General features: G+C 46.5%; 1 protein-coding gene across 2 annotated transcripts in view; it reads right to left on the reverse strand.

Annotated features, from left to right (window-relative positions):
• Window positions 1-3852: 3852 nt before the first annotated feature.
• Tspan5 (tetraspanin 5) overlaps window positions 3853-13183 on the reverse strand; it is a 163081-nt gene continuing 153750 nt past the window's right edge. For both annotated transcript variants that reach the window (XM_021157670.2, XM_085835487.1), the window contains exons 5-8: window positions 11617-11742; window positions 10381-10428; window positions 10159-10275; window positions 3853-5923 (exon numbers count right to left, since the gene is read on the reverse strand). In XM_021157670.2, coding sequence (XP_021013329.1) covers window positions 5858-5923; window positions 10159-10275; window positions 10381-10428; window positions 11617-11742 — 357 coding nt within the window. In that variant the 3' untranslated portion in view covers window positions 3853-5857. The remainder of the gene's footprint in view (window positions 5924-10158; window positions 10276-10380; window positions 10429-11616; window positions 11743-13183) is intronic.

Here is a 13183-nt window from a genome sequence, read left to right on the forward strand (position 1 = left end):
CTTAGGGGGTCACCTATTAGGTGTTCTGCATATCAGATACTTACATTGTGATTCGTAACAACAGAATCAGAGTTGTGAAGTAGCAACGAAATAATGTTATAGTTGGGGTCACCACAGCATGAGGAGCTGTGTTAAAGGGCTGAGGTATTAGGAAGGCTGAGAGCCACTGCTGGCTTATTTGCCCCTGGAAAAATGGTAGTTCAACTCTTAACAAGTTTAAGACTTTTGGCCTGGGGTAATTCCACTTTGGTTTACAGTTCTGAAACTTTCCTGAGAGCCTGCAGCAGTGCCTGGAGTAGAGTATACTTTTACAACCATACGCTGTGGGCTCAAGGGACAGATGGGTTGTTGGCCCCAGTGGCTGCTTGCAACTGTTAGGGAACTACTGGGTTGTTTTGGCGACAACACAAGGAGACTGCAGAAGGCACCGATCATTTTATGTATGCGATCTTAATCATTGTAGCAGGTAGCTTTTAAGATTAAATACAGAGTGCACTGCCATGATCTTAAATATAATAATGTATTCTTTATTTAACATACCCCAGAAAAGGTGGCAAGACTGGCCAAACATAGTGGTGCACACCAGTGATTCCAGTACTTGGGAAGTGGAAGCCGGGGATGAGTTCAAATGCAGCCTGGGTTACACAGCAAGCTGAAAGCTAATTAACCCAAGATGTACACCAAGAGCCTATCTTAACAGAACTGGAACTCAGCAAGATATTACAAGAGCAGAAAGCAGACTGTTGTCGTATACCACACAGTGTTCCGCTGCCTCCAATCAAGTGATGAGAACCTCAATCTGGCTTCCTATCAGGAGGGTTCCCTGCATTCCTTGGACCTGAGTTTGAATCTCAGGGACTATCATATTGAAAGACACAGTTGAACCCATGATAAACTCCTAACATGTATAAGCCATAGTTTCTCCAGTCTCTACAATCAAAGGTTGTAGCGAGAGGCTCTGAGCTTGTTGGCACAGCTCTTGGAAGCTTGATACAGGGGGATTGCTCCAAGTTTGAAGGCAGCCCGAGATACAGTACAAGGACTATCAGGCCTGTTGGAGCTACTTAATAACCTTTTGTGTTAAAGCAAAAAACCAAAACAAGATAGAAATCTTTGACCATTTCCGAAAAAGGAGATAGAAATTCTCAAATCAAAGCTAACGCCACTAGATTCTCAGTCAGTCTTGTTTTTAACGGGAAGTCCAGGAAATTCTGCTCCCTTTGTCCTGTACAGTCAGTGTTGAAGACCAGAGGTGCGGCTTAGGACCTGGATCGTGGCTCACACAAAACCCTCCAGTGGGGATTCTATGCTCTGAGAGAGGGAGTACCGTTTATCATACCACTCCCACTAGGATGATAGGTGCCTGGAAGACATAGCCCCCCCCAGAGTGGCCGGTGAACACTCGGTGGCAGTGAATATCATCTTCTAGAAACAGCATCTGAGACGGTACAGGAGGCAGGGCCAGCTTCCACCAGGCCTGCCAAACCCTGCTGCAACAAGGTAATAAAACGCCAGTGGCACGATCAGCACCTAGATATTGATGAGAACAAGATGTCCCGTGCCTGGGTTCCCATGCACGAGACTCAGCTTTCAGGACTGTGAAGTAGGAACACACCTACTCTCCTTAAACACCTGCCCTCGGCCCATATCCATTTCCCAGCGCTGGAATGCGGCTCGCATCCGCAAGGAACCTCCCTTCTAACAGCAGCCAGCTGTGGTTCTCCGTGGCTGACACTAGAGGGCAGGCCACTAAAACTTTCCCGTCCTAATCGGCCCAGAAGTTCTTGGAGGTGAGGACCACATGGGTAGTTTGTTTTGCTGGACACTGGTTCTTTGTGGAACTCATGCGTACCGTGTAAAACTATGTCTCCACCCGCTGACTTTTAAAGTACATTTACTTTAGCCCTTGTTTCTAGAAGTGGAGATGAAGGACCAGGGTGTCTAGGTCGGTCTAACTGGGAGGGGCTGGAATCAACCTTGGGCCAAAGGAAGCTGCAGGCCTCCAGAGGGAACCAATTAATTCCGAAAACCAAGAATGTCTTAAAAGTCACACTGTAATAGATTCTGCTGCTATGGCAAGTCTCTCAAAAATAAAATATAATAATAAAATAATAAAATTAAAGGCTAGGGGAACATTAAGATGGTTTTGGTATCTTTAGAGTTTAGTTTCTGTCCCCTGTTTCCTGGATCCAAACCCAGTAACATCTGACAACTGTGCCCCTAGTCATGTTTCCACTCTAAGTCACAACTCAGCCCCGCCTGCAGCTACATTTGCTGTACATTAGTCTCCACTTGCTGACAGTGTCTCACAATTACCGTTCCCTGCTCCAGCTTCCTGGCCACAGTAGCCGGAGTTTATGGAGAAGTTCCCAGTCCTTCCTTGGAGGTCTGCACAGATTTCCCAAGAGAAGGAGCAAGCACCAATGTATAAATGGCAAAGCTTGCTGGGGAGGGCCTGCCAGGTCACTGGGCTCCGACCCCCATTGTTCGGCCCACTGGCTTCCCAGGGCTCTTCTCCAAGAGAGCCGGAAACAGGCGCACTGGGAGAGCCACACGCTGCAAAATGATTCCATTCCTGCCCACACAAACACCAGTCAAGAGTGAGCCAAGGCCTTTCCAAAGAAGCAAAAGCTTAGATCAGAGTAACTTCTAAGACACTCCTGGAGGGGAGTCAGCCTGGGACCTGGGGCAGGAAGCAAACCCACAGAAATGTCAGGGGGGCTATAGCCTGGGAAAAGAAACCGGAGTTTTCATCTACTCTCTGATGAGAAGTTCTGGGTTTTACTGTTCTTTTTTTATGAATAGTAATTTTAAGTATATATTACAGAAGCAATCTTTGTGGGAACCAGTAAATAGAAATTAAAAAAAAAATGGTAATTTTCCCCAAAGTCCGTGGTCTTTGCAGGACAAAACTTCTGCTAGTTTTGAGCCTTGTAAACAAAGCACCGTTGTAACTATAACCTTTCTGCTGTTGGCCACAGCATGGAGGGAATAACCAGGCCCCACAACATCAGATAAAGAGACATCAACAGGGCTTGCCCATCTTCAGTCACGGACAAGTTTCTTTAAAATCAAAATAGGTCTGCTTTCTGGATCTGCTTTTCTTGAGGCCTTTCTCAAGTCTTAGGACACACTGCCCTGCCTGGTCTTAAGAGTACTATGTGAAATGGAAGCTTTTCCTTACATTTGTTCTTAAAACGTATCCTTCAGTAACACTTCACAAGAGAAAGGCACTTAAGCTGGTATTTTCCAGCAGGTTAACATGACAGTTTCCAGGGACTGCTGGCAATTGCTTTCTTATAAAAGCTGTAACTTTTATCTAGGTCCACTGTGTTTTAAATGTTCATAAAGCTTAAGCATATATATGTATACATGTACGTGTATATGTACACACCCACACACACCAGAATGGCAGGGTCAGGGTCTGGGATCTGTTTTGTAATGTTCCCAAGGCATCTGAAACCAATAGAGGACACTCCTTGTGACAGAGATCACCTACTTGCTTTGTCTGCCTGCGTTTAGCAACTCAGAGGCTTAGCCCCTACAACCACAAATTTCCCCTCCCTTCCGGAACTGATTGGTGTTACTAAAAAATCAACGTGTAGTCTCATCAGCATCTTAGGAGTTCACCAGTGCAAGTCCTTGAGCTGCATGCTGACCCACCTCCGTAGGAGATCTGGAAATGATTGCGGTTTCAGGGATATGGGATTGAACCCGAAGTTTCAAGCACACTGTACATGAGCTGTCCCCCTGGCCCAGGCCCTTTGTGTTTTAAGGAGACATTCCAGAGTGTTTTACAGTAGCTTACATCTGAGAAATAATTCAGAAAAAGTACGACGACGTGATCCCATGTAAGGTAGAACCGAGTTTATTAATGGCAGCTTTTATTACAATCACTCTCGAGTGTAAAAAATAAAGGGTGATTAAAATTTAAAACTCGCTTGGGCTTGTGTTTTGGCTTTCACTGGATGTGCCACGGGGTGGGGATCTTGCCTGATTCTGAATCAATTGGCCGATGCAGTTCACTGGAGAATGAGGTAATAAAGAAGACAGAAGTGCCAATCTGAGAGCACAAGTGTCCACGTTGAAGGACATCACAAGCGACGGCTGTGGTATGGACAGGGGTGAAGTCACGTGACCTCACATCCATGTATGGAATGACTATCTCTACCTAAAACAGACACCAATACAAACATGCAGAGCCACGTACACCCAAACTGTGCAGATGAGACTTTTGAGGAGTGCCTGACCTCCCTCTGAGCAGACTGCGCCCATCAGCCACGGCAACGCACACGTGCTGCGGAAATGGAAAACCGGGCTGTATGGTGCAGACTGCTGGCTGGCCAATGGGGAGCTGTTTTCGCAGAGGCTGGGGTCTTCCCAGCAAACCCACAAACTAAAATCTGCTCCCCGTGAAAGCAACATCCAGGGGTTATCACAAGCTGGGGGGGGGGGGTCTGGGGCTAAAGTCCACCCTCCCAGTGGGCACGAGGCAGGAGAAGAACCTGAAGGTGGCTTCCCACCTAGCGTCACAGAACCCTGGCTGGGCTTCGGCGCAGCCCCTCAAATATTTGTGCTTTGTAACCACCCCGAGGCCACCTCAGCGAGCACATGCACTATACTAGGCTTGGTTTTTTATTTAATATACGACAAAACTAAAGTTGCAAAAAGGGAGGAAAAAGAAAAGAAAGAAAAACCTCATGAAATGCTTTTTGACTGTGTCAACCCTGCTTTGGAGCTGGGCTTTCCACCACTCGATGGGGAGGATGGGGAATGGACAGGAGCTGAATTGGATGCCGGGAGAGACAGAGAGCCTGAGGGGCATACAAAGATGCGGCTAGGACAACACTCCACCACCACCCAAGGCTGGATACCTATGATGTAAACACCAAGGAACACTCTCAAATGTCTCTCTGAAAAGAACATGGTGGATGGGGGGGAGGGGGGGCGGTTACGGTACATGCAGGTGACAAGTCTACAAAAACTTACTATTCAAGCTGAATAAGAAACCAAGAGGACTGTGTCATAGCCTTTGCCTTTGGGAGACAAAAAAAAAAAAAGAAAAAAAAAAAAGAACCAAAATAACGACCGATAAAAAAGAAATAAAACACAAAACATAGCCCAGAGTGTTCCAGACTATCAGAACAACCCAACTGGTTTGGTGCGGTGGGGTGAGGGAGTGTTTAATTAATGTCTCTCAGTAACCTCATTCTCTCCTTGGATGTCATGGACAGAGCTCAGGCTTGGGCTGGCCATTCAGAGGAAAGAGCAGTCCTGTGGAAACGTGGAGCTCAGTCTCTGCCACCCTAGTTTACTGCAAATGCCCAGTTCTCTTAAGGACAAACTCAGGATGAAGGGCATATGCTGTAGCGTGACCCACTCCACCTCTCTCAGAATCTGAACACAGGGGGCAGCTGGTTTCTTCTCTGGAGGACAGATGCAAAGGGTTTGAGAGATTTCAAGACACCTGGCCCTGGCGGGTAAGGGCCCAAGTTTTAGCCAAGATGTGTACAGCACTGTATTCTCCATAAATTCAAGTACATGGCGTGCCCAACCTCCCCGCTTCCCCCTTCTGGTAGCATCCATCCGACCACCAATCCACGGCTACAGTAGAGATTCACTGCACGTTGACTCAGCAAGTTGCGCACTTGTTTTGTTTTTCTTTTTCCAAGTTCCGTCTGTGAGCAGCATTTCCCAGTTCTACCCCCACAGAAAGTTAAGTTCTTGGCAGCTCCATCAGGTGAGACTGCAGGCCTGTGACCAGGCCTGTACAGCCCGCCATCAGCTGGCCGGCGCACAGAGGGTCAGTCAGTGAGAGGGGATCAGTCCAGTGTCTGACAGTAGTGGTCGCAGGGGTCTACCAGCTAGCCCTGACAGCTTCAATGTCACTCACCAAATTCTGTGCCAGGCATATCCCAAAAATCTAAAAAAAAAAAAAAAAAAAAAAAAAGGGAAAGAAAACCAAGTTAGACAGCAGAATTCAAATGCTATTGGCTTTTCCTTGGCCACTAGGTCTGCCCCCTCTGATTCTTAAATGGATATTCGGGGGGATGGAGATGTAGCTCAGTCAGCAGCGTGTTTGCCTCACATACATAAAATCGTGGGTTCTACCCCCCAGGGCCATAGAAAACCAGGCATGGTGGTACACATCTATAATCCCGACACTTGGGTGGGAAGAAGCAGGAGTGTAAAAAGCCATCCTTGGCTACAGAGCAAGTTTGAGGCCAGCTTGGGATACATGAGACCTGTCTTAAAAAAAAAAAAAGAGTGTCGAGAGAGAGATAGAAAATAAAAATCCAGCTGGGCAGTGGCGGCGCACGCCTTTAATCCTAGCACTTGGTTGGGAGGCTGAGGCAGGCGGATTTCTGAGTTCGAGGCCAGCCTGGTCTACAAAGTGAGTTCCAGGACAGCCGGAGCTATACAGAGAAACCCTGTCTCAAAAAACCAAAAACAAAAAAAAAAAAGGGAAAAGAAAAATCCAGAGATTTGGCATGACTTTATATTTTCAATACTAAATACAGGAGCCGCTCACTTCCCTAAGCTAACCCTATCCCACAGGAAGTCATTTCCCACCCTCCCTATGGCCTAGAAAGCTCTCATCTCCCTTCTCCCTCTGTGGATCTGCCCGATCTGCACATTTCATGAAAATGCCTTTGGACAACATGTGGTTCCTGTGTCTTCTCTCAAGGACCAAAACCATCTCTGAGTTCGTCCATTGCTATGGTGACCGCTCAAATGTGAAAAGCCCACGCAATCTCATGGTGTGCACGCTCAGTCTCCAGTGAGTGGCAATGTTTTGGGAGGTTGTAGGACATTTGAGACATGTGTGTTGCTAGGGACAGCTGTCAAAGGAGTTATCTGTCTCCGAGCTGCTATGGCCTCTATGCCTTCCCCCACCACGGGTCTGAACAAATCTCTCTTTCTTTCCTCTGCAAGGTATCAACAGTGCTATAAACCTTCAGGACCCAACTATGAGTTTTCTTTATTTACATGGTACAAATCAAAGAATTTTAGTGAACATTTTACACAAGCTAAGGAGAGCTGAGGTAACCTTAACATGCATGCGCTGCGTTCATGACCAGGGAAATCACATGTGCCTGTGGAAATGTCAGGCTGAAGCCCAGCTGGGCTCTTATCTTGCACAGGTAGATCACAACCCACTCCTTGTATGGATCTCATGGGCTCTGCCAGGTAATAAGCCTTAATAAAATCACACATGCAGGGAACATTTTTGTTGGTGACCAGCTTTTCTGGCTTGGGTTACCCAACTGATCCATTCAGCACCTGATGTACCTGCCCTGTTCTCCCTGCTGAGGTTGGGTCTATGACCTTCTGAGGGAAGGCTCCATCACTTCACTGGGTCTGCAGCTTCCTCCCTCTCCCCATGAGCAAGGTCACAGTGGGGGTTGGGGGGCAGAGCTCCAGGCTGACTCAGGCTGTGCTGAGAAGGGGAAACCCTCAGCGCACTGTGAAGAAATGGTGAGTGGTGTTTCAGAGTTCTGACTCAGATGGAAGTTGGGGAGATGTGGTGCAGGACGCCAGCAAGGGACACAAGTTCTGGGTTCTATACAAAAGCAGCTAAAGAAAGTAACTGTGGTGACTTGCAAACAAACATCTGGCCAGTCTGCTCTATTTGTGGTGTCTGCTTGCTTCTGAGGCAGGGTCTTCCCGTACAGTCTAAGTTCTTCCGCCACCTCTGCTTCTGCCTCCCTGGGGCTGAGACTGCAGGCATTTGCAGCACAGCTAGCCCATGCCTGCATTTTTGATAGCTGAGTACTGACTCTTCCATAAGGCAGTTCTATAGTCTTTAAAAATCCATGGATGGATTTTTTTAGTGTCTCCAGTTCTTGCTGCTATGTGCACGTGTGTGCCAATGTTTTGGTAAATGTCACTTTTCATTCCTTTGGCATTTGTGGAAAAACTGTAAGGTCACACGGTAACTATGTTATCTGGCAAAGAGCCGAGCCCTTTCTGTTCCCCCACTCTAGAAAGGTGAGGGTGATCCATCCTTCATCCTCGTGAACACCCACTGTCCGAGTGGGTGTACGTGTGCAATGGTTACCTCACTGCAGCTCTGACGAGCTCTCTGATGGCAAGTGATGCTGCATCTTTTCATGGGACATTCCTGTCTGTGCTGGAGAAATGTCTAAGTACTCTGTTCATTTTTTAAACTAGACCTTGGTAGATAGCCCAGGCTAGCCTTTTTTCTTGCTTCCTATAAGATATATATGTCTGTATGTATATATATTACATATATATATATATATACATATATATATATATATATATATTATGTATACATGCATACACACTACACACACACACACACGTAACTCCTCAAAAATACTTTCTGCTATTGTGGGTAACCTCAATGGCACCATTTTCAGTGTGGAAGTTTTATATTTTGATGAAGTGCCATTATCTCTCCTTCATCTGATGGTTTTATTTTTTTTTCCCCTGAAACTCTTTGTGCAAGACAAAACAAAAGAAATCACCAATTTATACCATGTTTTCTTCTAGAATGTCACAACTTGGCATTTTTTTAAAAAATATTTATTTATTTTTATGAATGTGAGTACACTATCACTATCTTCAGACACACCAGAAGAGGGCATCAGATCCCATTACAGATGGTTGTGAGCCACCATGTGGTTGCTGGGAATTGAACTCAGGACCTCTGGAAGAGCAGTCAGTGCTCTTAACCACTGAGCCATCTCTCCAGCCCACAGCTTTGGCTTTTTATTGAGAGAGCTTTAATTATTTTATACCAAGACAGGGTCTAAGTGTGAAGGCCAGGCTGGCTGTGCACTCTTAAGTGATGATCCTGCTATCCTGCTACAACCTTTTTGAATGGCTTACATTACAGGCATACAGAACCCCACACTTAGATTTGGGGCTTTGATCTAGTTTATGTTTATATACGGAATGGGATAGGTGTCTAAACACCTCTCTTTTCTAGACAGAAAAATCAGTATTCCTGCACCATCTGTCAAAACACTTTTTTAAAAGTTCTTTTCCCCCGTTTTGAAATGTGTGTAGGTGTTTTGCCTACAGGCATGACTGTGCACCACATGCATAAAGTGTGGATGGGGACCAGAAGGGGGCCAGATCCCTTGAAACTACAGTCACAGACAGTTGTTAATTATCATGTAGGGGTTGGGAATTGAACCCTGGTCCTCAGGAAGAACAGCCAGTGCTCTGAACCACTGAGCTGTTTTTTTTTTTTTTTTTTTTTTTTTAGTTTTTTTCTTAATCCTTGAAAGTTCTTTTGTCCTTCCCCATTGAAAAGTCTCAATCCCCTTATCAAAACAAAGCTCACAAAAGTTCTCTCTGTAATCCAATCTCATTTATCAAAATGGCTAACTTTATAACCTTACAAGACTGCCTTGAACCCTGTTACTTTGTAGTATGCTTTAATGTAGTATGCTTTAACTGGGAAACCAGAATTCTTCATCCTGCCATTCTCTTTCAGTGTGTTTGACTACTCTGGGCTCTTATTTTTCCCTGTGAACTCAGGCCCAGCTAGTTGATGACTGAATGAGGAGGCTGGACCCGAGACGGAGAGCACAGAATCTCTAGATCGAAGTGAGCCATGCTGATGCCACTTGAGCGACACTGAGTTTATAATCTGTGACAACAGCTTGCCTTCCTATTTACTTAAGACCTCTTCAATTTCCTTCAACCGTGTACCCATCCGTGGCCCTCCACAGAAAGCATCTTATCAACAGGAAGAGTCAGCTCCCGGGACTGTCCTCACCAGCACTTGGGTGAGCTGGTCTGGAGAGACAAAAGATATCGCATGTACTTGTGCAACTCCACAGAGCTTGGCCTTGCTGCTGGGGTCCCCACTCTGAGCAGCCTTGTCTGCCCCAAGTGTCACAACACAGTCCTTTAAGAATCCTTGAAACAATGGGATGCCAGATAAGAACCTGGGACCCGTCAACACCTCTGTGGTGAAAGGAGACAAGACTTCCTAAGGTATTTCTGTCTCTAGACTCAGGCCTTCAATAAACACAAACCCAATAGCTCCAGTCTGTTTCCAGGACCTACAGTGTGTCTCAGAAGCTAAGGCATGGAGGAGACAAAGCAAAGATCTTCGACTGGGGAGGTCTTTCTGGGCACCACCGTCTGAGCTAGCACCGAGGACCCACATCTTACCTGTAGCAATGCAATGCCTATGAAAATACCAGCCACGATGGTTAAATTGTCCTGTAGCCACTTCTCAAACTGGGGCACACAGCCTTTCGTGTAGATTACAATCTGTTGGTCAACTTCCTTTACAAGGGAAGAGAGCAGAATGTCATAGATACAGCCTTACGCATGCGCAAACGCTCCTCCAAAAATCCATACGTGCTATGACATGGGGCGGGTTTCACTTACTGGTTTCTGCCTGGCATCATAGCCACACTGAGTGTTGATGACATCTTCCTGGGGAAGAAAGGAAGAGAAAACTGAAGCTCATTCTTGTTCAGCAGAAAGCCCAGCTAAGAGTGGATGGGTACTGGAGCACAGTATTAAACATTATTTATTAAATTAATTATTAAATATTATTCAACAAATATTATTATTAAATGCCATGCGTTTACTAGAGCAGCTTCAAAAGTATATAGTAAAACATTTCCCGCCAGCAAGCACATTATGCTGGGTACCATGGCTTCCAGGCTGGACATCCTGCTGCCACTTGACCCGCCTCAGAGGAGGAAGGCAAGCTAGGAAGTCTAGGAAGGAGTCACAGGCAGGATGACAGAGTTCTCAGTGATGCTCAGCACAGGCTGCTGTGCCCTCCAGAAGAGCAGCCTGCACAGTCAGCAGCTCAACACCCTAAAACCCAAGCCTCGCGAGAGAGCCGCATAGCCCCCAACCTTGCAGGAGGGGGAGCCTGTGGGACTCGCCTGCATCCACTGTGCGCCACTGTGCGCAAGGGCAGGCTTGTCCCGGAAGGGCGCCACTCCCCACACGGGGCACACTACCACTCAGTTCTGGCTTTCCACTTACAATACAGACGGTTCACATTTTCATTCTATGAGCCATGCACACGATGTGAAGTGTAGAAAAGAGGAGTAGCTTGTGGCCGCACTCCATGTTTTCTTTCTAAAGTAAAACCGCAAACGGCAGCTGCTGCAGCCACCCCCACGCCACCCTCCGGGCCACTGTGGCTCCTCAAGCAGCGTCCCATCCTCATCTGCCTTCTTTCCTCCTGAGTCCCTTCCCAGAAACCAGAGGAGAAGAAAAGGCTTACTAAATCCAAGCTACTGCAGAGAGGTGGCTCATACATTATAAGGAGGGACAAGAGACACAGTCACCCGGCTCTGTCCCTTGTCAGCCCTGGTATTTGGAAGAAGTCATTTGTACTCCTTAGGCCTTGGTGGGTTTTATTTTCTTCCCCAGAAAGGGACTTCCCTTTCTCACCTCCCGTGAGTCAACACACCAGGGCTCAGAATAGGAGACAACAAGCACTGGCTAAATTAATTCCTGCCATCCTGTCCCGACTGGGAACACCGGAGCGTATCAGCCTACAGTCAGGTCTGAGCTTGTGAGAAGAGTTTTGAGACAGAAATGGCTCTGCCGTCACACGGGGCACACAGCGGGCGGGCAGCAGTGAGCTGTCGCTCTTACCGCAGGGTCTTTAGTGCAGCAGGAAAATGGCACACCGCATCGTTCTCGGCTTGCATTGGAATCTGTGCAATTGAAGTAAATATTTAGGTTCCAATCATCAGCTCCAAAAGCCCCACAGCACTGCCACTAGAGCAAACAGGAGAGAGTTAGAAAGGACATCTCTGGTGGGGTGACCAGCCACTTGCACCCCACCCCCATGACACCCATCCCCTGCCAGACAGCTCCGGGGCCTCAACATTTAGTTTTAAGTTAAAATTAACCTAAATAGGCCCTGGAAAGCCTTCCAAAGGAATGTAGGCTGAAGGTTCCTAGAGATGGTTTGGCATGGGACATTGTACAGCAGGGCTCATGATAAATTTGGCTCGGTCACGTTCTAGGATAAACCAGAACATTCTAGAAGGAAAAACAAGACACTAGCAACCATGGTAACGTATAAGGAGGCAACTCTGGTTGTGCTTAAGTTTTGATCTTATTTTAATGGTTCTTAAACAGTTCCACTGTGTTTAAGTGGCATCAGGTAAACAGTAGACACTTTGATGAGGTCTGGTCTGTGGGTAACACGGTAGAACAGTAGCCACTTCACAGGACAGTGAACGTCAGGGCAGATGTCCATTGCTACAGTGGTCAAACACAGATGAGGCAGACCCACCTCTCCATAATCCTAGAGGCCTAACTATTCATTATATTCGTCTCTACACTAAATTTTTAAAAAGAACTTATTTTTATGCTCAATTCAGTTCTTTTTAAAAATTTTTTAAAAAAAGATTTATTTATTTTATGTATGTGAGTACACTGTAGCTGCCTTCAGACACACCCGAAGAGGGCATTGGATCCCATTACAGATAGTTGTGAGCCACCAGGTGGTTGCTCAGAATTGAACTCAAGACCTCTGGAAGAACAGTCAGAGCTCTTAACCACTGAGCCATCTCTCCAGCCTATAGTTCAGTTCTTAAATTCAGTTCAATTCAAATCTTAAATGGGGACTGATTATGGCCTCCTTCTGTACTGGATTATCTTGGCTTCTTAAGTTAAATAAAACCAATTTGTAGCCATTTTAAGGCTTTCAGGACCAACAGCTACATCAAAATATTTTTAACTCCAGAACAGAAGACCAGAATCACATGAAAGAGCAGTGCTGCTAAGTAGAGCAGGCAGCTCTTAGGAACGAATGTGAACACAGGTTCTGCAGGCTCAGCTGCTCCTCTGGGCTTGGGCTGGACACCACAGGTTTCCTGTAAAGCCTTGTCGGCTCTGTCATGCCAGATAGTCAGGGAGAATACCCGGGAGGCTGAGAGCTTGCATCCATTATGACCTAACAGCACAGAGAAATCGCCTGAGCCCATGAGACAGGGCTCAATTTCACACCACCTCAGGATGCTTGCTCTAGACAGAAGCCACGAAGTGAAACTAAGACCTCAGCCCAGTGATGAGCACCTAGAGAAGACCTACCTCAACACCTACTCAATGCTGACGCAGTGTGGCCTTCTTGACTGAAGGTAAATGTGATCCCAGAGCAACCTACCCAACTCAGAGCTAAACCTTGGTCCACAAAGCCTCTGTGTAGTCT

Source organism: Mus caroli, unplaced genomic scaffold (genome assembly GCF_978045245.1).
Source record: "Mus caroli unplaced genomic scaffold, Mus_caroli_1 scaffold_3, whole genome shotgun sequence".
Lineage (NCBI taxonomy): Eukaryota > Metazoa > Chordata > Mammalia > Rodentia > Muridae > Mus > Mus caroli.